At 28.5% G+C, this 26,579-nt stretch overlaps 1 protein-coding gene across 1 annotated transcript; it reads left to right on the top strand.

Moving 5' to 3' along the window:
- The first annotated feature begins 13,464 nt into the window (after positions 1-13,464).
- On the top strand, positions 13,465-17,257 carry LOC107458830 (uncharacterized). The gene is made up of 5 exons (XM_016077037.3): positions 13,465-14,319; positions 15,064-15,121; positions 15,244-15,327; positions 15,887-16,022; positions 16,682-17,257. Exons 1-5 carry the CDS (start codon positions 13,686-13,688, stop codon positions 16,964-16,966), a joined length of 1,197 nt encoding a protein of 398 aa, XP_015932523.1. The 5' UTR covers positions 13,465-13,685; the 3' UTR covers positions 16,967-17,257.
- Positions 17,258-26,579: the final 9,322 nt, after the last annotated feature.

Below are 26,579 nucleotides of genomic sequence, written 5' to 3'. Positions count from 1 at the left end.
CACTCTTTGGTGAGATCCATTGCAATTCTCACTTTACTTTGTTCATGTCATAGATTTTCTTCTCCAATTTCAAGTAGTAGTTGTAATTGCTAAATTCTCTTAGATCTAGAATTCAATTTTGTGGTTTTGGATTTCATCAATACTTTGAGATTTTGATCCTCATTGTTGCTCTTTGATACTTGTTGTTAGTTCCTTGTGTTGCAATACCTTTAATTCTACTTTTCTTCTCATTTTACTATGACTTTCTTTCTTGCTCATCACATGTTTGATAAAATGTCAACACTAGTTATGGAGTAGAAAATTCTCACTTGGCATAGGGTTGGGCCATTAGAAGAAGTTGAATAGTTGTGTCAATTGTTGATTTGGAATTAGGGATTGCTAATTGACTTGGAGTGCACTAAAGCTAGATTCCCATGAGGTGAAGCTAGGACTTGTGACTCAAGTTGATTATTTTCATTTAACTTTCCTCTATACCTAGAGGATAACTAAATAAGGCAAAGCCTAATTGTTATCTTCATTGAAAGAACTATAAGGATATGAATTCAAATGCTAACCCTAAGCCAAGTCTTTTAATGATTGATTGCTTGTTTCCTACTACTTTGCTAAAACTTTCAAAGAATCCTAACAAAGCTTTCTAATCAATAAGATGCACATTTTGGCAATTCCAAGGGAGGACGACTCGGGAGACTAGTACTCTCGGATATAGATTGTAGGATTGTTTGGTACGAAATCTAAATGTCGATTAGACTATACTCACGATCATATTCATCTTTGAATTCTAAATCGGTTTGCTAAATTTCGTTTATCAAGACGCAGACACAGAAGAAGAAGCAAATGCATCTGGCAGCCATTTCAAGCGGCAGCTTGGCTACCCATCACTGACGGGCAGAAAATTGCCAGTTAAGAATTTCTAGTAAATTAACATTGTGAGTATAGTTCCTAACTGACTAAAATTTCACTTATCAATTTAAAAAGAGTTGTGACAATTTAGAATCAATTAACTGCGAGTAGAATTCCTAGGTCGTTTCTCAAAGAGTGAACAAAAGAGTACAAATTATTGATAAGGAATTTTCTGAGAAATTTTAAGGTTTGAGAACGGAAAAATAAATAACTAAAAATAAAAGCAGTGAATCATAGCAATGGATGTTACGTATTTGAATTAAAAGGCCTTGGCTGAGAGAAGATTAATTGGAGTTTCTGTCCTTGTTGACTATAAAGTTGTCGCTTCCACTGAATTATCCTTTGCAAAGGAAGGTCAAGTGGGTAATACTAACTCTGGTTCACAAGTCCTAATCCCTTCCTAAGGACGGATTAGAGTTAGTGAAAAGTGAGTTAGCTAGCTACCCCCAATTACAAATTAACTCTTGAGTATTTCAATTCAAGGAGTTCCAATTAATCAACTCCCAAGCCAAGTTCAGAGTTTTAAATCATAACATGGATGCCATTTTTCAACAACATGGAATAAGAACAATTAAGAGACATGGTAAATAAAATAAATTAATAAAAGAAAATTTTAAAGCTGATAATTAATTGAAGGAATTCAAACAAGAAATAGAATTAAATGTAAAAGTTGTTCATTATATTAATAAATCCTAAAATTAACAATATCCATATATGACCATGAGCAAATTAAATGGAAAACAAAAGAGTAAGGTAATGGAAAAGCAAACTAGAATGATGAAGACTTCAATCAAAGGTAGAATAGCTCTCTCAATACCCAATGCAAAAACATAAAACTAAAATCTAAGAACCCTAGGAGAAGTAGTGTTTTTCTCTAAGATTCCCCACTAAAAACTAAAACTAAGTGAGAATGAAAAGTGTCCAAGTCTCAGCTACACCCCTGCCTCTAATCTAGACTTTCGGGCCTGAAACTGGGTGGAAAAGGGGCCCAAAAATCGCCCCCAGCGAATTCTAATATCTGCAGCACGTGACAGCCTATCACGCGTACGCGTCGATGTGCATTCTTCTACTCACGCATACGCGTCGCTCCACGCGTGCGTGTCGATGCACTTTCTCCTGGCCACGCATACGCGTCGCTCCACGCGTGCGCGTCGTTGCTCGCCCATGAAATCTTTAATTCCTTGTGTTCCTTCCTCTTTTGCATGCTTCTTTTCCATCCTCTAAGCCATTCCTGCCCTGTAATCTCTGAAAACACTTAACGCACATATCACGGCATCGAATGGAAATAAGAGAGAATTAAAAATAGCGAATTTAGGGCCAAAGGAGCATATTTTCAGTCATAGCATCAATTTAGGAAGGAAAGTGTAAAACCATGCATTTCATATGAATAAGTGTATAAAAGATTGATAACATCCACTCTCTTTAGCACAAGATAAACCATAAAATAGTGGTTTATCAACTCTGGGCAAATCGGTGGTGGTAGGAACCCAACTCAGCCTCGGATTCCTCTCTCTCTATCTCCTTCGTGCACCGTCCTCCTCATGTTGGGCTCCCCTTCTCAGTGACGCACTCTACGGCGGCAGAAGCATGCATAAATGGTGATGACGTCTTCCTCTGTTCACGGTTGTGGCGGCGGCTCGCGGGCAGATTGGCGACGATGCAGGTGTCGCGATGGTGGCGGCGGCTATGGCAGTAGCCTCCTCCCCTCCACCAGCGGATCCAAAGGTGGCAACGACAGCACTGGAATTCACGACGACGGCACTGGAATGCCGGGGCTCCCCCTTCCCCTTCCCCCTTCCCCGTCTCCCTTTCCCCAGCATCCTTTCCCTTTTCCTATCTCCCCTCCCCTCCCCCCTTGGGTCCTTTTCTTTTTTTTAATTTTATAATTTTTTTATTAGGGGGTAATTGAGTAATAAAATAAAAAAAATTTAATAAAAAGAACGATTTTAATACAAAAAAAACGTTAAGGATGATTATAAATCAAAAATTACATTGAGGATGATTTCGATTCTGACCTTAAACGTTAGGGACCAAAATAATACTTATCCCTTAATTTTATTATTTTAAAAAATAAAAAAAGCATATAGGGCAAAAAAAAGAGAAAAAAAAGTAAAATATGAAACAGATAAAGAAAAAAATATCTTCTTTCTAATTATTGTCCTTTTTATATACTATTTTTTCTCCTATAAGATTCGAGGATGAATCTTCTTTAAAGAGGAGGAGAATGATGCGTGCTTCAAATGTTCGTGATATGAAGAGTTCAAGTGTTATTTAGAAGATATTAGTTTACATTTTTAGAATGTTTTAATTTAATTTGATGTATTTTGATTTTATTTATTTAATTATTAGATTGTGCCTTATGTTTGTGGGCTTAGAATTTTATATTTTAACCTAATAAGAGGTTATAATTAAATACCTCATAAACTAGTATAATCGTAGTATAGAATGATTTAGATGTTTGAAAACTCCTTTATTTTTGGTTTCGTAATGAAACCATGATTTAGACAATTGAGGTTAAGGAGTCCCTCTTTTATTGTATCGAGAAATTTGGCAGAGGTTGAGGAGTCCATTCAATTCAATTCCCAAACTATGATATTGACAAGTTATGTTGAGGAGTCTCTTTCTTGTTGCATCAAGAAATTGGATAGAAAGTAGAGTGATTCTTTTTGTATTCAATTTCAACTTATTTTTTTATTTTTATTTCATTTTTAATGTATCTTTCTTATTCAAATTCAATTCATGTCATTTTCTTTATCTTCTTTTTCATATCATTCTCCTCCTCTTCAAAAATATAGAAAACTCTAAAACCAAAAATATAAGGACCAATCTAGTAATTAAATAAACAAAATCAAAATACATCAAATTAAATTAAAATATTTTAAAAATGTAAACTAATATCTTTTAAATAACACTGGAACTCTTCATATCACGAATATTTGAAGCACGTATCGGAGAGCGGCTATACATGTATTGACAAAATAAAGAACAAAAATATAAGAGAGAAAGTTAGAGTATCGCCTATTATAGAAAAGATGATAAAATCTCGTCTTAGGTAGTATAAATATATATGTGGGAAGAAAAACAGCAGAGCACCTAATTAGAAAGGTGAATGAGATGAAAAGTGGACAAATAGCATATAGTAAAAAAAGATCTAAAAAGACCATACATACAGTGGTTATACGGTGCTATAGTTTAAGATCTATTTCGCTATTATAACGCTGACAACAAATGCATTATAGTGCTCTTCCTCAATTGTACATCTTTTAATTGTGTTATAGTACTTGATTGTGAAATAAAAAATAATATCTAAAATGATAAAAGAATTTAAATTTTAATTAAAAACGTAAATATGATTTTTTTTTAAAAGCCTAAATTGAGAGCATGCATATATAGAATTTATTATCATAATTTTATTAGGTTGTATAGATAGGATAAAGTAAAAGACGGCCCACATTGTTATCATCAAGCTATATATATATAATTCAAGTGTATATGTGTATTTAAAGTTTAAACCCAACGAATTAAGACCTAATAAAATCTCTTTAACTGTTCAAATCTCCATGGCATCTTCCATTAGTCTCATGATATAGTGAGCCAGCAAGTTACTGAATATCAGGACCTCTGTTAAATACAATACACAAATATCAACAGTAATCAGTTTCCTTAGTCATGGTATATTTTTATTCATATTATATAAGCACAAAATATCAACTACCAATCAACAATTATATAAGAATATGCATATATGTAGTGTTCATAGAAAAGTTATATTATACTACTGCGATAGAAAAAATTTTTTACTATTGTTATATGATAAATTTTATTATTTTAGTATCTGAGATTATTAAAAAAAAGTATAAAATAATACATAAATATATACAAATATATATAATTAATTTGATAATTAATTTTTGATATTGATAAAATATTTATGTGATAAAAATATTTACAAATCATCTTCTAAAATAACCTTATTAGCAGAGAAAAAAGAAACACATTACATTAGTGCTTATCAAAGACTTGAAAATAACGTGGGTTTAAGTTTGTTTTGTTGTTGGGGGAGGGGGAGTGGTTGGAATCTCCGAGGTGTGTCACCGAAACCCCACATACAAGTCTTATGACTCAACGGCCTCATTCTCTAAGTCCCTCTTATGTTATTTTATTTTTGGTAAGATATTTTTTTTGAGGTGAATTTTATGATGTAGAAAAAAGATTTTTTTATATGTATATGTTTGTGTTGTCAAAAGGATAGTGTGGCAAGTGTTTAGAAAGAGAGTAATTGAAGAGACTAGATTTGATATGTTGTAAGTAAAATATAGTGTATTTTGTCTTATGTAACATGTAAATAATGTATTAATTAAATAGACTAATTATATTTATGTTAATTAATTATTAAAGATAATATTAGACCTTGTATGATTTTTTTATTTTTGAACTTTTTAAATGTACGTTCTCTTTCCAAAAATATTAATTTTATACACAAAAATTTATTAATATTTATTTATTTTAATATATTCTTTTTTTTCGATGACTTAGATATATTCAGTTTCACAAATATAAAAATGTATTTACATATTTTAACCAACAAAAAACATATAACTTTACGTATTTACATACATTTAAATTAACGGTAATATTTATATATATTTAATTTAAATATTATATCAATATATCTGTCAATATTATTCTGGAAGAGGTATTTTTAAAACTTTTGCCAAACTTTAGGGACAAAAAGTATACTTTACTAAAAATATTATTCAAACACCACATATTCTTGACATCTTATAAAAATAGTTTGTTATTAATTATTTTTATATTTAAATTTTTTAATTAATAAAAAAAATTTATATTTAATTGTTTAAAAAATATTGATAGCAAAATAGCATTTGTAGTAATGTCATTTTTATGGTGCAGAAAGAGAGAATATATATTTTGAGAGAATTGATTTTTTTTAAAAATGAAAATTGTAATAAGAAATTTTACTTTTTGTTATAAAGAGAAATTAAAAATAAATTTAATTTTAATGTAGTGTTAGTATAAAATAATTTTATATTTACATCTAATGACGTAAGACTACATTAACAAAAATAATTACTTTTTACCGACGGTGTGAATTGTCATCCAAAAGACCAAATGTAATTACACGACTGTAAAACACATTTTACACGGTCAATACATCAAAATAAAACTCACTAAAAATATATGTACCCAGAATTTATATAACACCAGACATATAGAAAAATATGGTAGACACCAAGAAAAATATAAAAAAATATAGTTATTTTTTGATATTATATAGACGATATCTTGTTATTTTGTTTGCATTAAAATATCTATTTACAGTTGTTTATAAAAAATAATTAAAAAAAATTTCAAATCTAAAAAAAGAGAAAAATCCTTTAATAATTAATATTTAAAAAAAAAATTGTCTAAAAAAAATACTTCAAGTTATTATTGGAATATTTTAGATGCAACCTATTATTTATAATTAAATTATTAATTTTTTACAATGAATAAATTATATTATTGAGTGAATATTTAATATTTATTATTTTATTAAACGAAAAAAAGTATATCTGAACAGATTTAACAAAATTATATGATTAATTTTTCTTTGAAGGCATATAAGTGTATTGAAGAAAGATGATAATTTTTTTTAATATATATTATACATTCATTAATTAAATTTAAAATAAATATTTTATTTTTTATATTAACAGTGTGAATTGTCATCCAAAAGACTAAATATAATTATACGATTGTGTAAAACACATTTTTACACCGTCAATATATCAAAATTAAACTCACTAAAAATATGTGCACCCAAAATTAAACATGGTAGACACCAAAAAAATATAAGAAAACATAGTTATTTTTTGGTATTATATAGACGATATCTTGTTATTTTGTTTGCATTAAAATATCTATTTACAGTTGTTTATAAAAAATAATTAAAAGAAAATTTTAAATACTAAAAAAAGAAAAATCTTTTAATAATTAATATTTCAAAAAAAATTATCTAAAAAAAATTAGATACTTCAAGTTATTATTGAAATATTTTAGATGCAATCTATTATGTATAATTAAATTATTAATTTTTTACTATGAATAAACTATGTTATTGAGTGAATATTTAATATTTATTATTTTAGTAAACGAAAAAAGTATGTCTGAACAGACTTAACAAAACTATATGATTAGTTTCTCTTTGAGTGTATAGAAATGTGTTGAAGAACGATGATAATTTTTTTAATATATATTATACATTTATTAATTTAATTTAAAATAAATATTAATAAATTTTTGTGTGTAAAAATTAATTTTTCAGATGATATTTATTATATAAATAAAAATAATTAATTGAATTCTCTTTTTCAAGTAACATGAGTTGGAAGAAAAATTATTAACTTAGATAAAAAATTAATGAAAAAAAAGATTCAATTAATTATTTTTGTGAAACTGAATATATCTAAGTCATCAAAAAGAAAAAAAAAGGTATATATTAAAATAAATAAATATTAATAAATTTTTGTGTATAAAGTTAATATTTTTAAAGAGAGAGAGCATACATTCAAAAAATCTAAAAATAAAAAAAATCATATAAGGTCTAATATTATCTTTAATAATTAATTAACATAAATATAATTAGCCTATTTAATTAATACATCATTTAGTCACAAAAAAAAATTAATACATTATTTTCATGTTACATAAGACAAAATACACTATATTTTACTTGCAACATGTCAAATCTTGTCTCTTCAATTATTCTCTTTCTAAACACTTGTCACACTACTCTTTTGACAACACAAACTTACATATGTAGAAGAATTTATTTTTCTACATTATAGAATTCTTTTTTTTAATTATTAGATAGTAAATTGTAAAAATTTTATAAAATTATTATATTTATTTTTAAACGTTACTATTTTAATATAATATTATAAAAGGTTACTAAAAAATTTTTGTGGAAAAAATATTTTTGACATTTGATGGGGCAGATGCTTTTATTTTTACTATACTTCAACTGAATTCCAAGACTGTCTCTTTTTTGTTAGTGCCAACTATGCTGTAGACGGTAGTGATTACAAAGGGTCTCATGTGCGCTTTTTTTATACTATCCCAAACCGTTTTATTTGCTTTACACTCCTCTCATCTATCATATACACACATACAAAAGGCAGAACGAAAAGAGAATGAGATTCCATACATATCAAAATCAATGGACCCAATGATTGGTCTATTTCTTACAAATTTAACCTTTCTTATCTATCACTCTCACTCCAACACAGACAAGGTCACAATGGAGAAATAATAAATAAAAAAAAATCCTTTTGGTGAAGAAGGCACAAATCGACTGTATTTGTCAAAGTTATATGCACGAAAAAACACAATTAGGAGGGTTTGCTTTTTGTTTTTACCTTTTCCCTCTAAATTTTAAAACCTATTAAATCTACTTTCTTTAACAAGATTAATTATATAAAATCAATTACTAAATTATTTATTTTAAATTTATATAAATATATGTGTTATTTAATTAATTTTAAATATATATTTTATAAGAATAACTAAATTTTAGCACACATATAAATGAAATATCATCAAAAATATAAAATTTATATAAAATATCTTTTTAGTGAAACATTGTTGCAATCAAAATTTCTTAAACGCAGCTAGGTGTTCATATCATTGTAATTAGATCGATTAATATATGATTAATGCAAATAAATTTTAGACGTAACTATTCTGGATATACAAAATTCAAAATAAATTTTTCATATCTCAGATTTTGTGCTCTCAAGATCTTTAAACACATATCTCCAATGTTGTGGCATCGAGATATATACATTTCGCTAGCGTAGTACATCTCGAATGCATCTGATATCAAAAAAAAAATTTATGGTTAAATTACATAATTGATCCCTATATTTTTAATGAAATTACAAATTGGTTCTTATATTTTAAAAATTTGTAATTGAGTCTTTAAAGATAATTAAAAAATTTTTCTACCGTTCAAAAGGTGTTTGATTTAACAGAATATTCTCAACATATTCTCTATTTTAAACATGTGAGCTGCACATATTTGATAATAGGGACCAATTTACAATTTTAGTGAAAGTATGGAGACTAAACGTGTAATTTAACCATTTGAAAATGATCAAAAATTTTCTAGGCTATCTGAACCCACCCCGCCCCTCCCCAACTCTCTCACTCTCACTTTCTTATTTTTCAAAATGACACCACAACCCCAGCGCTCTCTATCTCTTACCTCGACTCACCATCACCGTGCCTCTCGCCTCTGTCGTCGCGTCGGATCCATTGATAAATTGAGTTGCTATTTTTACGTTGATTTGTTGCTATTTTCTTCTTAGACATTGAATTGTTCGATTTGAGCATGTTTGGGACTGGAATTGTTCTCTTCCACTTACCGGTGTTCAGTATTGAGATTGGAAGAGAAGAAAAAGTCGTCGGATGAGAGAGTTGAGATGGAGGAGGAAGGAGACGAGACCCGACTCGTGAGCACAAATGCGATGGATCTAGTGCAGCGACGGTGAACCGAGGTGAGAGACAGAGAGCGCTAAGGTTGGGGTGTCGTTTTGAAAAGTGAGAAAGTGGGAGTGAAAGAGCTAGAGAGGGGTCGTCAGATAATTTAGAGAGTTTTTTGTCATTTTCAAATTGTTAAATTACTCATTTAGTCTCTATACTTTCACTAAAATTATAAATTGGTCCATATTGTTAAGCATGCGTAGCTCACATGTTTAAAACAGCGAATATGCTAAAAATATTATATTAAATCAAACATTATTTGAACGGCGGTGACTAAATTGCAAATTTTAATTTTCTTTAGGGACCAATTATAAACTTTTAAAATATAGAGACCAATTCGCAATATCACTAAAAATGTAAAAATTAACTGTGTAATTTAACCTTTTTTTTAACATACTGTATATAGATGCAGTGTTTGAATAATTCATATATATTTTTTATGTACTCATTATACTCGATATTTGATTTCGTATTTAAATCCATAAATTATCTCAAAATTACATATATTAATAAATGAAATATTTATTTTACTTATATGTAAAAATTGATTAAAAAAATAAAGTAAAAATTAGATGGACTCGTAATCAATCAGTATTATGTAAAAATAGAAAATTATACTGTTTGGTGTAAAACTAAAATATTAAATATAGGGCATATCTTTTATTTGTTAATTAACATATTTGCTACACATGCATTTAAATAATATTGTTATCCAAGTTTAATTAAATAGATTTAACATTAACAAAAACCACTTATTAAAAAGAGCGTGATTACACGCGTCACATCATTTTTCCAACCAAGTCATTTACGTTCATGCACGGAGCTTTGTGTTATCATTGTCATCGTCATCTTCTTCTTCTTAGCATTTTTTTTCCTCCTCCTCCTTCTCCTTCTCCTTCTCACTCTTCTTTTTCTCATTCTTTTTCTTCGCGTGTTTTTTCTTCATCGTCATTTTTTTGTTGCTGCTATTATTGTTATTATTGTAGTAAACGGTGAGGAGAAAGAGTTTTGAATTGTTTAGAACAACGAGTCCAAATGCACCTTTATTCATTCAAAAATGAACCGAAATTATATAATGATTACGACACAATTAACTCAAAAATGAACCGAAATTACATAATAGATTGCGACATAATTAACTCATAAATGAACCAAAATTACATAACAATTGTGACACAATTAATTGAGAAATGAACCGAAATTTATCATAATGATTACGACACATAAACTCGGTTTGAAAACAAGCACACAAATAAGATTGAATCATGAACAAAAACATATCCAAAATCAATTTTGGATTAGACAACATTATTAATATGATTCTTCTTCTTTTTTGTTTGATATTTTCTTCTCTTTTTCTTGGTTTTATTTCTCTCAAGAGAGTAAATCAAAAAGAATTTTGAAAAAATGAATTAAGAAGGTGAAGATGTAGAAAAATATGTAAAAGAAGAAGAAAAAGCAGTAGAAGACGAGGAGAAAGGATTTTGAATTGTGTAGGACAACGAGTCCAAATGCATCTTAATTCATTCAGAAATGAATCAAAATTACATAATGGATTGCGACACAATTAACTCAGAAATGAACCAAAATTACATAACATTTATGACACAATTAACTCAGAAATGAACCGAAATTACGTAATAATTGCAACACATAAACTTAGTTCGAAAACAAGCACACAAACAAAACTGAATTATGAACAAAAAGACATCCAAAATTAATTTTGTATCAGACAACGTCATTAATATGTTTCCTTTTCTTTTTTGTTTGATATTTTCTTCTCTTTTTTTTTTGTTTTATTCCTCTTAAAAAAGTGAAATAAGAACTATAAAAAAATGAAAAGGAAGGAGAAGATGAAGAAGAAAAAGTTAAAAAAAAATAAGCAGCAGAAGATGATAAAGAAGAGGAGAAAGAGTTTTGAATTGTGCAGAACAACAAGTCCAAATACACCTTAATTCACTCAGAAATGAACCGAAATTACATAGCGGATTGCGATACAATTAACTCAGAAATAAACCAAAATTACATAACAACTGTGACATAATTAACTCAGAAATGAACCGAAATTACATAATGATTGCGACCCATAAATTCAGTTCGAAATTAAGTACACAAAAAAAAACTCAATAGTGAACAAAAACACATCCAAAATTAATTTTAGATTAGACAACATCATTACCATGGCAAAAATTCAACAATAACAATAACAATAACGATGATAACGATAACGACAAAGATAACGAAAAAGAAGAAAAAGAAAAAGAAGAAGAAATTTGCCGTTTATATTAAAAGTGGGAAGTTGTTTACATTTAAAAGTCAATTACGTATAAACTATGATACACGGATACTGACACATGGACACCGGATACGACAAGATACGGGACACGCCGACACACAAATTTTAAAATCTTATCAAATACGGGGATACGCATACATATAAAATATAAAATATTTTTTAGATAAATCGTAATGATATTTTAATATTTTATTGATATGAAAATATAAATTAATTTTTTTAATTATTTTTAATATTTTATTTTAATTATATCAAGTATTTAAAATATTTTTTATTTTAATGAATAATAATATATATTATATCTAAATTTTTTTAAAAATATATGTTAAGAATAATACTGGACACGCTGACATGTGATGATATTTAGGTGTGTTCAAGTGTATTTGAAAAAATTTTTTTTACTTTTTATTAAGACACAGTTGGACACAGCAGACACACGTGTTGTATGAATGTCGATAAATGTCGTGTCCAAAATATGGATAAGACAATTCAACAAAGTATCTATGCTTGATAATATATAAATGACGCATGTTATAACAATTTGGTTAGACTTAGTGAATAAAATCACTTAAATACATAGCATTATTGGTTAATTAATTTCACACTCTGATTTGGCAAGCTAAACTCAATCTTCGTAGGTTAACTATGCCAGCACAGCCCCATATCCCAAGCCAACGAATCCTCTAACAAGCTTCCTTTGATTCTTTGCGTTAAATGAATCCTTTTATTATACTAATATTTCTCAGTAAACATATATATCAAATCGTTAGCTTTAGTCAGCAAAAAATTAAAAGGTCATTAGCTTTTAGAATTTTTAACAAATGACTCATTTGGATTTTATAGTACATTCTATTCTATAAAATAAAACGATGAGTCTTAAATAAGATTGTGGTTAATTAGGATTATAGAAACATATAAACTAAATATATAAGCACAAAAATATAAACTTTTTAGTATACATTTGAAAATAAAAAGAGAGACACAGCCTAAATAAAAAGAAATTTTGATATCAGTATAAAATAATTATATAATATCACAAAAATAACTTCTTTTTCTATTTTAAATTAAATGTATTTTTTAATTGTGCACAAGTATTAAAATAATCATTAAGTTTGGCTGAAAATATAAGCAATTAGAAAAAAAACAAACATTTTTAATATTATTTTTTCTCTCTATTAATTCTTTAATTTTTTTTACTTTTTCTTTTTATTAAATAGTAGAAGGCATAATAAATAAAAATTAATTAATGACTTATTAAAATTAAAAAGCAGCACTTAATTTGCAACAAAAATAAAAATAAAAAAGATAGTTAATATAAAATGATAAGAGTATTTTTTACATAAATTACGTGAATAATTAACTAAGATAAAAAGAATATAATTAAATAATTATATAATATTTTGTAAAATTAATATATTAAAATTAAACTTATAAAAATAAATTAATTTATTTAAATAAAAAAATTTAATGATAGTATTACATAATTCTCCTAATTGCACACAGTTTACATTTGTCTCCATACGTGTTATTTAGGTAAATATTAGGTAATTAGAACCAAAACATTTTATTTAAGTAAATTGCCTAAACAATAAATAGTGTTACAAAAATTTATTTCCAAACATGTTATTGCCACTTGGCAAAAGAAAGAGGGGAAGTACGACATTGAGGCCTCGTGGTTTAGTTTGGAAAAGGCAATGCCCCTCACAAGAGGTTGTATGGCAGATCCCCACCTCCCCATGTTACAACTTCCCCTCCCTTCCCCTTTACCTGTCCCTACCTTCTCCGCAATTATAAAACCCCTCGCCCCTCCCTTCCCTTTTCCTTCAATCCCCTCTCATCTTCACAAATCTTCCCTTTCCTTCCCCTCCCAATACAGCTGCTTTGTGCCATTACTGCAAACACTTTTTAATTCCCCCTTTACACACACAACTAATAATTAAAAATGTGCAGCTCCAAGGCCAAGGTAACCGTAGGCATAGAAGCCACCAACATCAACACCGCCGCAACCATGGCCAGAATCAACGGCAGGCCGGTTCTTCAACCAACATGCAACCGCGTTCCAAGCCTCGTCGAGAGGCGGAACTCCATCAAGAAAGTGTTGTCTCCGCCGCTTCTTCCAGGAAAAGTAGGCTCGTTGACGACGCCGCCGGTTTCTCCGAAATCAAAGTCACCAAGGCCACCGGCGGTGAAGAGATCGTCCGGAGGCAGTGACGGCAACAACGGCCTCAACTCGAGCTCCGAGAAGATTGTGATCCCGAGAAGCTCGGTTACAAAGGCTCCGAGCTTGGAGAGGAAGAAGTCGAAGAGCTTCAAGGAAGGATCTTGTGTTGTTGAGGCGTCGCTGAGTTACTCTTCGTCGTTGATAACTGACTCGCCGGGGAGCATTGCGGCGGTTAGGAGGGAGCAGATGGCGCTTCAGCAGGCTCAGAGGAAGATGAGGATCGCTCATTACGGAAGATCAAAGTCTGCAAAGTTTGAAAGAGTTGTTGTTCCTCTTCCTGATCCCTCTTCAACCACTCTTCCTTCTAAAATTATTGACGAGGAGAAGAGGTGCAGCTTTATCACACCCAATTCAGGTAGTTATTTTATTTATTTATTTATATGTTATAATTATAATATTATAGGACCAATATTTTTGTAACAATTCAAAAGAATAAAAGGTTTAACTAATTTTTTTTAATGAGTTATAACTGAAATGATATAGGTTATCTATATTCATCAAAAAAGTTCGTCTTCCTATCTTTGTTAAAAAAACTAATTAATTTTTTTTAAAGAAGAGCAACAATAAAATTAAGTGCATATTGACTAAAAAGATATTAGTTCATAAAATTTCTTTTTTCATCAAGATATATCAATTTTTATTATATTTAAAAAAAACACTTATAACTGAATATTAGAATATAGTGATATTATTTAATTCATATAACTAATTTTATAAAATTCAGTAAAATAAGTGAGTTATATTTGAAACCAAAGCAAACTAAATAAAAACAGAGTAAAATTTTATAAATTTAATTAAAAAGTGAATTTTTTTGCAGTAAATATTTGAAATTATTAATTTATCATAAATTTTAAATTTTAGTCTTAATTTCTAATTTTAAATTCTATATATTTTAAAAAATAAGAATTTGGAAATCATTTTATAATAAAAAATTAATTAGTATTAACTAATTAAAAATTAATTTCTATACTTATTCAAATTTTATTTACACTTATTTTCGTTGTTGTAAAGTGCTTGGTTGGTTATCAGACTGAAATACTAGCTTTTATCAGGAATAGAACAAAATGTGCTGATACAAATTTCTGTTTTTGATGAATAGATCCAATCTATATTGCCTATCATGATGAAGAGTGGGGAGTTCCAGTTCATGATGACAAGTAAGCCTTCTACACGTTCTCTCCTTTTCTTTTTAGATCAATAAAAACACACACAAATCACACCAAACACAAATGATTGTGACTGACAATAACTCCTTTCCATTGTTGCAATAATTCATCAGGATGCTGTTTGAACTTCTAGTTTTAAGCGGTGCTCAAGTTGGATCTGATTGGACCTCAACCTTGAAGAAACGTCAAGATTTCAGGTTTGCCTTAAAGCAATTTATATTAAATAATATACTTGTTTTTTCATTGATAAATAACTCAGCCCATTTCTAATGCTAAAATTTTTATCCCATAACCATAATATTCACCTGAAAAAGTTTGGGATAGGCAAAAATAATAAATATCTAAGTATACTTAAAATTTATTTATAATGGATAAAAATATATAAAAAATTTATAAATATCAAATTTTATAGTACTTTTGTTTATTAAACAATCTATGAGATGTACTTTAATATTTATAATTTTGTGTGTGTATATTTTTGCACATTTTAAATTCTTTTATATGTATTTTTGATTATTTACTCCAGTATCTATTATATTAGAGTTTCAATATTGTACTGGTTATTTTTTTTTTCAATTCTGTGTTTATTTTAATAATCTCTATGTCAACTTATAATATTACGTCACAATAAAAATATTAAAATAATCCAATATTAAAAAACTTTTAATATACATATTAAAATCTTGAACCACCGTTATGCATAAATGGTTTTGTCCGTGAATGAAGGAAACTAATGATTTGAAGTTGTATGTGCAGGGCTGCATTTTCAGAATTTGATGCAGAAATCGTGGCAAACTTGACTGATAAGCAAATGATGTCTATAAGTTCGGAATATGGCATTGATATCAGCAAAGTTCGAGGAGTTGTTGATAATGCTAACCGAATTTTAGAGGTACTAGTAACTAATAATAACCACTAATAAGCAAAGCATCAAACCTTAGGAAAATGTGCCATCATCAATGTTTTCTTATTTGGTCTCTCTCTTCTTTTCATATCATGTGCGCTCCATAAATATTTGATTTGAGCTGGTTTAATTTATTTAAGTGAATATTCTATTAAGAAATAAATCTTCGAGTATTAATTAATGATGATTTGCTTTTAGCTGCATTTTCCTATTATTTTCTCTTTTAATTCAACCATTAACTATAAAGTTGCAGACCAGCAACTAGTTCCAATAGGCTGGAGTGTAAGCTAAGTCTTAATTCTTGGGCCCCACTTGAGCTCATCCATCTCTTCTGAACTTTAAACTATATCAATATCAATATCAATGTCACATGATATGCCAACACAGTTGTAGACTTGTAGTTACTTTTTTTCAGAATTACAAATGATTAGTACCTAATTTATGTTTGAAAAATAATTTTATATGACTTCTTAATATGATATGAATAAATTTTTTGTTAAGTAAATGAAAAAATTTCAATATTTTTTAAAATTTAAGATACAGATGTTTTTTTTTTTAAAGCAGTTATAATTAAAAATTAAACATGATCCACTTAATTAAGGGATTTGCTAATATATTTTGCTTTCGCAAATTATTATTCTTCACAGGTCAAAAAAGACTTTGGATCATTTGAGAAATACATATGGGGGTTTGTGAATAACAAACCAATCAGCACCCAATACAAATTTGGACACAAGATCCCAGTAAAGACCTCAAAATCAGAGAGCATAAGCAAAGACATGGTTAGGAGAGGGTTCAGGTTCGTTGGTCCAACAGTGGTTCACTCATTCATGCAGGCATCTGGTCTAACTAATGACCACTTAATCACATGCCATAGGCACTTGCAATGCACCTTGCTTGCAGCAGCAAGGCCTTACTGTGGTACTCCATAGAATAGAATGCCTCAATTTGCTACAACAAAATAAAAGATTGATTTATTGACCAAGAAGATGAGAAAGTACATGCTGAATTGGAGCATATGTAATTGTGCTAACTATAGTCTGTATTCTGAGTTATTAATTGTTTGTGTATAATATTAGGATTAGGATTGAAGGAAAAAAAAAGGTTTTCTGAATTGTGAGTGTTTGTGATTGTGACCAGAAGTTTTTAATAGTTTGGGTGTACTTTTTTTTTTGCAATGCTTTTTGTTTTTTGTTTTTTTTTATAAATTTAAGTTAGTTCAATACTGATTAATTTACTAACTTTCAAATATATTACGAGTCTTTGTTAACTGTATTAATCTTATTTGATAAATGGATTTAATAGAACAAAGAGAAGGAACGCAAGGGTTAGGATGGTGTTATTTAAATTTTAAGCGATGGGAGGCTTTAGGCTTAGGGAACAAAGACCATGTGCGTGTGCAGTTGGGAAGTGGCAAGGGCATGTGTGGTGTCAGTTTGCTTTTTAATCCATGTGACCCATCAGAAACTTTGCATTATTTGGTTCCTTTAACAGCCTGTTTTGTAGAGACTAGAGAGTGTGTGTGTCTTGTGTAGGGACCACACATTACCCTTCTTCCTTATTCCTTCTCTTAGATTTGTTTATGTACTGTCTATGTTACTTCAACTCTATCATGTATTTATTCTCTTCTAACTTTTGTTTTTGGGGATAGGCTAAAAAATTTGGCTTATTTTTATGTATAATACTTAAAAATAGGTATTACAGATAATTTGCAAGAACATGAGAGAAAAATATCGTCCGGACTATTTTTTGAAAAATCAATTCTCTGAGATGATAGGCATTTTCTGCAAGACACTCGTATGTTCTATTATATAAAATTTAAATACCGAAGATATTTTTTCTTTTTATTTATTTGGTGTGGATGATTTTGAGTGGCCTTCAATTCATTTGTCATTTGTCATGTGCTCCTGTACTAGTTTGAATGCTAATATGCATACCTTTTTCAAGAATGTTAACAAGATAAGTATCTCTCCCAACCACCATGTGCCCAACTTTTTTGTTTGAAAGAAACATTATTTTCCTTTTTAATTATTATTAGTTTCTTGCTATCATCCTCTTCTAATTGGTAGTTCAATCACTAAAACCATAAGATTTTGAATAAATCATTTGCCATCTATCACCACCAATTCACCCCGTGGTAATATTAGAGAGATATTTATAATTCTATATTTATTATATTTAATTATTTTAATAATAATTAAAAAATGTAAAATAGAGAAACGATAATTAAAAATATTAGTGATTTGTTAGATATAATACGGTTATACTTTCTCTATAAATCGATTATTTTGGAAATAAAAGTGTTTATTATCTTGTTAGCAAAAGATCAGAAAAAAACTAAAAAACATAATTATACCGAAAGAGAAGCTCAAACGAGTAACTGTAACATACCATGTTCAAGCAACAACACTTTATAAAAGATAAAATCCTAATTATAGAAAAAGTATGTGATTCACTCTGAAAATATATTATAATCATTTTACGTTTTTTTTTTATTTGAATGTCAGAATATTTTTGTAGGTATTTATTGTTGTCAAATCTTTGAGAGCCAACGTATACCTCTTTCACTTCAGGCGAAAGAGAGTTCAATCTCTAAAAAAAATGAGTTATAACTACGGCCAAGATTACTATACATAAATAACTATTATTTTTTTTTCAAAGATAGATTTTATTTCATTAGAAATAAAATAAGATGGTCTCAAATCTAGGTGTCTGCGATGTGGCTTGGATCAGTTTTATGTTAAAAATCTATTCGATCAAAATATTAATTTGACTTGTGATGCAGTCTTAATTGGATTAATTTTTTTAGATAATCTGATCCACTTTCAAGCAATTTGATTGGATTGAATTTGCGATATATATATATGGGGTTGTACTTGTAAAGAAGGATCTTGTAAAGGTTGAGAATCACCTTGTACCATTTGTAAAGATCTAAGAGCTTGTATTTTTGATTGTATATATCATAAAAAGGTATTATATTTTGTACATGAAGATAATGCATTCTTCTAACATGATGAATACGTTTATTTTTAATGCTTTCTTTAAAGGTTTTTACTGATTTTATAGTTTTAATCTGTTGTAGCAACTTTTTGGTTCTGATTATTTTCTTATTTATCTTCTTTATTTCTACTGTTAGTTCTAAAGATTCAGTTATTAATTCTCTTATTTTCCTTTTTATTGCCATCACTCTTATTTTCATTTTTCTTCTAATAAACTTTAAAGAAGTCTTTTTTGAAACACTTTCATATTATACGAATAGTAATAATAATTAAGAGAATAAAAGGATTATAAGAAAGAAAGTATAATATAGTAAACTTACAAAGATGAACTTGTACTCTTATTATTAATAAAGCTGATACAATCTTGAAGATGATTACAAATATTTAGAGAATTTATGAAGTAAGAGAGTATAGAAGTAGAGAGAGTTCTTGAACTTTCAAGTTTTTGATGATCTTGAATGAGTGAGGCCTTTGGTATTTATAGACCTCAAATGATTACTATTTGGGTACTATTTGCTGACCATACTGTTTGCTTTTACTGTTTGCCGACATTTACTATTTTGCCAATATTTACTGTTTGCTTTTACTGTTTGTCGATATTTACTGTTCACTTTTTTTTTATTGAGATCATTTTTCTTTATGAGTGGGATTTTACAGTATGATTGGGCTTTTACATTGATTTCATATACAGTTCTTACTACATTTCAAATGGATCTTGAGAGTCTTGATAGTAATGAGCTGGGCTGGACTGGACCTCTTTGTCTTTTCCAAGAGGTACTGTTTATATTGCTTGTAGAGAGCTTTGGATATCTTCCTCTGAGGTTGTTGCCGCTAGGGCTGCCATAATTTGTCGCTTCTGCGCTAAGAATTGGGTCTCTTTTTTATAAGCTATTTGTTCATTGGTGGTGCTTGAGGCTGTTATTGCTGGACGCTTTTGTGATGTTGTTAACCATTGATCAATAGCTGCTCTTCTTAGTAAATTTATATCATATTTGTTCCACCATTTTATTTTTATTACTCTTACCAAATATTGTATGCTGGGACATTCTTCATATGCGGCTGAATCATATTCCCAAGTCATAATCTAGCTTATTCCCATGGCTGCTATGAATGAAATGAATTTGTACTCTTGTAAGAATGATGATTTGCTTTTAAAATATTCATACGCCAGGCTGGCTTCCTTTGAGAAGAAGGCTTCCATTGGTCCAAAATTCTGGAACCATGATTGGAACCATTTGAAAAACTATAATGATATCTCCTTTCTGAATCAAATGAACTAAGAATGAGGACTTGGTGATAGAAATAAGATATGATTCTAAGCTTCTTAGTAATCATAATAGGTATAGTTTTGAGGTTCAAATTTTAACGAGAATTTTTTAGACTGGTATGGAGGTATTTCCCACTCTTGTAAAGATAATATTTTCATAATTTTTATTTTTGAATAAATAGGCTGCATGGTATTGGGATCCTTATAATGTGTCAATTTAATGGATCCTGTGTCTACTAATATGAATTCATAGAATTTTTGGATTTTTTGTGGGTTAATAGGAATATAATGGAAAGCATTTGGGAAAATAGTTTTGTACAAGATTTTTCTGTTTTTTTTTTGAACCACTCTTTTTCGATGGTTAATATTTTTATAGGATTGGGTTTTTCATAGTAAGAAAATTGTTCTTTCAAGGGTTGAGTGTTATAGAGGTCAGATGGTTGTAATAATGTGAATTTATTATTAGTAGTAATTAAAGAGGTCTTAGAGGGTGATGACGATGATGTTGCTTTTACAACTTGTGATATCGTCATAGGTCTTAATGATAATTGTTTTGCTGGTACAGCAGTAATAGGTAATTTTCTTTCTTTTATTTGGTCAAAAGATTGACCGTAATCTTCACTGAAGGCTGGTTTTTATTCCATTCTTTCTCTGTAAAAATTCTATAGTAAGAAAGTCAGAGAGTGAATTTAATTCTCCTTTTATATGTTCAATAGTAAAATCAAAACATGATAAAATAGTTTGCCATCTTACAAATATTTGTTTTGAAATCAGATTTTTGACATCGTTTTCTAAAATACTTGGGGCTGCCTTACAATCAGTTCTTATTAAAAATGTTTTATTAAATAAATCTTCTTGAAATTTTAAGACACATAATACTATGGCAAGTATTTCTTTTTTGACTGTTGGATAATTCTTTTGAGCATGGTTTCAAATCCCTTAATGATATTTTACTATTTGTTCCTTGGAGCTCTTAAGAGGTATTTGTTTAAGAATTCATCCATATCCTAATTCTGATGCATCTGTTTCTACAATTAATTTAACTAATAGATCTAGTATACTTATACAAGGTATTTTCTTTATTACATTCTTTATCTTTATTATTATAGAAGTCATTTCTTTTGTCCATGGAGGAGGATTTTTTCTTAATCTCTTATAAAGAGGTTCGCATGTAACTCTGATTCCCGGTAAGAATTCTGCTACATAATTTAAACATCCCAAAAATCTTTGTAGTTATTTTTTGTCAGTTATTTCATTTGAAAATTTATCTGCAAATTCAATAGCTCTTTTAATAGGTACTATAGTTCTTTGATAAATTTCATATCCTAAAAATCTTACTTTAGTTATAAAAATTTTCATTTTCTTTTCTGATAAAACTAATCCTTACTCTTTTATAATATCCATAAATTTTTCTAGATGATATATATGTTGCTTTATTCTTTTTGAATATACTAACATGTCATCAAGATATACTATAGTAAACTCTATATGCGGGTAAAATATATTATTCATTATTTCTTGGAATTCGCTTGGAACATTTTTTAATCCTTAGGGCATTACATTCCATTCGTAATATCCAAAGGGTACTATAAAAGCTGTTTTATATCTATCCTCCTCTTTTATTGCAATCTGATAATATCCTGATTTCAAATCAAATTTTGAAAAAATATTTGCTTTATTTAATCTTTTAATTAGATCACATTTATTTGGTAAGAAATACCTAATCCATTTTAATACCTTGTTTAGAGATTTATGATTGATAACTAATCTTGAAGCACCTCTTTCTATTTCAGATGTTTTCATCACGTAGAAGCCTGTACAGCTCCAGGGTGATTTCGAAGGCTTTATTAGTCCTTTATCCAAGTATTCTTGTATTTCTTTTTTACAATATTCTAGATACTCTTTATTCATATGTATTGGTTTTGCCCTTGTTAGTATATTTTTTTCATTGAACCCATCTTCATATGGTAAAGATATTTCATGTAATTTTCTATGCTGAAAAGTTTTGGGGTTTAGGCTACATAATTCTTTCTTAATTTTTTCTTCAATTGCTTTTATTTTATTTTGTATTTCAGGAGTTTGTAGTTGTTCCTCTATTCTTTTGTATATAACTTCTTGATTTAAATAATTAATTTGTCTTGTTTTTCTTTCTATAATATTGATCTCGGGTGGTAAGTGTTGTAAATTTTTTCTCTGGTTTAAATAGTTAATTTGTTTTGTTTTCTTTTCTATAATATTAACTTGGGTAGATAGATGTTGTAACATATTGAGCTCATGTTATTTTGTCCTAGTAAGAAATTCAAAATGAACAAGATAATTAGGTATGCGTACACAAGTTATCCCATCGATGTCGACATTAAAGGGATATAATAATAAAGTAAAAAGGTTTCCTAATATGACTTGATGAGATATGTTTCTTGCCAAAAGAAATGTAGTAGTAAAACATACTTGATTTTTACAAATTTTTGTTTTAGATAATTTATAGTCTATAGTCATTCTGTCGTTTTATGCTTTTAGAACGTTTTCTGTAATTTTTTCATAGTATTTTATAGGTATTAACCCTTCTTGTATATAATTGACATCAGCTCCTGAATCTACCATAGCTATGAAATTAAATTTTTCTTCTCCTGCAATTAGAGTTATCATAGTAAACCACATTTGGCTTACTAATAAAGTTAGTATATTTATGTAATTTTCGGGTCCCATGTTAATATAATTTTCGGGAATTATTATGTTACTAATTTCTTCTGTTTTACTAGTACTATTTTGCAAAATTTGTTCTTGGATTTTTATTATATTTTCTCCTTCTATTTTTAGTAATTTATAGTCCATATTGATATTTTGTTGTTTTAATTTTTAAACTTCTCTTTTTAATTTTTTTTATCTCCTCTTTAAGAGAATTAAGAGAGACCTCTTCTTGTGGGTTTTTAAAACGATTATAAATTTCTTTTATTTCTATTGGTCTTATTTCCTGCTTACTTTCTTCTTCTTTTTTAACTAATTCAGCTAATTGCTTTATGAACTCATCTCTTAATGGAGTATCTTCTAACTTGTCTATTATTTTGACTAGTGTGAAAGTTTGTTCTCTAGTCAAAACATTTACAGTTTTTTCACAATTTTTACAGTTACATAATCCTATTCCTAAACAATTATTCTGTTCCTCTTTTTCACTATTTCCTTCTGAGCTTTCTTCTTCTGACATAAGGTCTAATTGTTGTATAAAATAACCTTTAGTCTCAGAAGAATCCTCATAAATTGATTCTTCTTCTGATTCTGAGTTGATTAATATGGTTGTTAAAGCGTGTTTAATTTCTTTATTTTCTATTTTATTTATCTTTTGTTCAGTTATACATTTATTAGCGTAATGTCCTTTCTTTTTACATTTCCAACATGTTACTTGTTGTTTCTTATTAGAAGATTTGGGTTTTCTTTTAGGATTTTTATAGGCTTTTCTATAATGTTTCTGTTCATAATAAAGGGGTTTGTCTATATTATATTTAGGTTTTTTTATAGATTTTTTTTAATTTTATGCTGACCACTGGGTGCTTTTTCGGGAGTTATTCCATATTGATAGCAGAACGTACCAAGTTCTTTTTTTTCCGTGATACTTTCTTATTTTATTTTCTGTTGTATCTTGGTATCTGTGCATACTTCTATTCCAGTTTGTACTATTATATTATGCAATTGTCTAAAAGTTAATGAGTTATAGAAAATCTGGGTCCCAAACTGTGTTTGTAGTTTTTGTAATACTTTTTCAGAGAATAACTTTGGTAAAGCTGCTACGAATCTCTCTTTCCAGAAAGGTGCATGTGCATCATCTCTTATCATAACTTTTGACATAAAGACATCTTTATACCATCTATAATCAGACATGGTTGGACATCTTAAATTCATTAATTGAGTTCCTATCCTATCTTTAAAAGTACTGGGATCTCCTACAAAATTTTTAATAATGGTATATATTAATGTGGATGTAGCATCGGGTGACTGATCTTCTTGTTTAATGCTATTAATAATTAATTTTTTCTCTTGGATGCTGAGAAAATTATCCCACCAACCTTTTAATTGTCCTGTAAATCTTTGGGTTATCATAATTGCCGCTTCTTTATCGGAAGCTTTTCTCATCTTATAGGCGGTGGCAGCCATAGTCATATTACACATTTGATCTAGAATGACTTGTTCACTTAATCCATCTATATTCCATTCTACTAAATCTGATCCAGAGAAACTGTTTTGTACTAATTGTGTTCTTTCTTCTAAGCCTATATCTACTGGTGATGGCCTAGGATAATAATTTTTTGTTTTAGGAAAATCTTTTTTTTATGAGATATTTTATTTATTTTTAATTCTTCTTTCTTTTGTAAGGTATTAATCGTCATTTTTCCTAGACTAATACTTCTAAATTTTTCTTTTAGTTCTTCAACTTCTGCCTCTACTTTAGATTTTAAATTAATATTATCTAAACTCTATAATTTATATATAAGTTTTTCTATCTTAATGGTTTTTTTCCATATTTTCCATTCTTCCTAATTGAAATTTTTCATTATGTCTAACATGGTATTAACAAAGTTTAGTTGTTGATGTAATTTCTTAATATCTCTTTTTTCTATATTTTCTTCTGCATTGCTATCTTTATAGGGTGTGGCTTCAACTTCTAAATCTTTTTCAACTGGTATTTTAATAGTTTTTTTAGGGGGATATTTAGATTCTATTATTGATCCTGAACTTGTTTTCCATACAACAGTTGATTTTGTTAGAGGACATAATTTCTTATTGTTTTCAGAGTAATAATTAATGTACTAGTCAAAGAAACATAAATTAATTCTAACTTTTTTTTATAAAATCATAGAATAATTCTCTTAATCTAATAACTTCATTTTCAGAATGATTAGTAAAATACTAATTTCTTAATGATTTATTATAATCAGCATTAAAGTCTTGTCTTATCCACTCTTTATCAATCTCAAAAGGTTCTTCCCTAATAATTACTGATAAAACTTGTGATTTTCTTGGATCAAATTCTGAAGGTGTTTTCTATACAAGAGTGGCTATATGAGGTCTTGTGTTATTAATTCCTATAATACTATCCATATTTTCTATTGATGAATTATTTATAGATTTCTATGACTAATAATTTCAACACCGTCAAAAACTCTTAGTGATTGAGATCTATTCATCCTAATTCTAATATCTGGTCCTTCTCTTATTATTTCTCTTAATCTAGTATTTTCTATTTGGTTCTCTTCAATAACGTCAGGTATTACCCATTCTTCAGACATTTTATTATTAATTCTTCATGTCTTAATTTCTTAGGAGTTTGTATATTAGATCTTTTCATATTCGCATGCATAATTATCGTTTCATATTTCGAGGATTGTTTTAATGCTTTGAAGTTATAATTAACCTTAGTAATTTTATAATATATTCTATAGATTATTTCAAATTGATCATTATTTTCATTTATAATTTTCTCATCATATCGAACTTGCAATTTTAGGGCTTGCCAAGTGTATTCATTTTTTAGATTCATAGCATAATTCAGATAACAATTAAAGAAAACTGGTCCAACATGACAGTTACTTTCTAATAATTCTATTAATGAATCCTTAAAATCTGTAAATCTGGTGTCTCTTAAGGTCAATAATATAGGAAGATTTATCCCTATTCTAAAATCAGGTTTTATTGCTACTTGTATTAATCCTATATGGATGAAATTGTATCCTTTGTCACTATGTGCTTTTAGCTTATCCTCTTCTAAAATGGTTTACAGTATTCTAACATATGAATTTTATAATTTTTACCTTCCCATAAATTTATCTTTTTATATACTTCATCCTAAAGAATTATTTTTCCCTAGATTTAAACTACTCATCGTTATCAATAAACTAGCCATTTTATGATTAGAACTTTGTGAGTTACGGGACCACTCTCATTAACCAACGGATTTACTACCTCACTTAAGACTTACAACCGGGACTACGACAAATTCGTCTTTGAAAGATCACTCATTCTTTAAATTAGTCCTCAAATAATTTTTTTAGTCATATTAGTCCTTGAAAGATAAAACGTAAGTTGAATTGGTCTTTCTGTTAATTAAATGATGTCGTGGCAGGTTAATGCCATGTGTCACAAGATGATTGGTTTACATGTCAAGTCAGTGACACCTAGCATGCATGTGTCACTTGACATGTAAAAAAGTTATTTATAATCAAAATAGTCCCTAAAAGTCCAGACATAAGTCATTTCATCCCTAAAATGTTAAAAATTAATCAAATTAGT

This window comes from Arachis duranensis, chromosome 7 (assembly GCF_000817695.3).
Source record: "Arachis duranensis cultivar V14167 chromosome 7, aradu.V14167.gnm2.J7QH, whole genome shotgun sequence".
Lineage (NCBI taxonomy): Eukaryota > Viridiplantae > Streptophyta > Magnoliopsida > Fabales > Fabaceae > Arachis > Arachis duranensis.
Note: the sequence above shows the minus strand (reverse complement) of the source record. Positions and strands in the feature narration are given on the sequence as shown.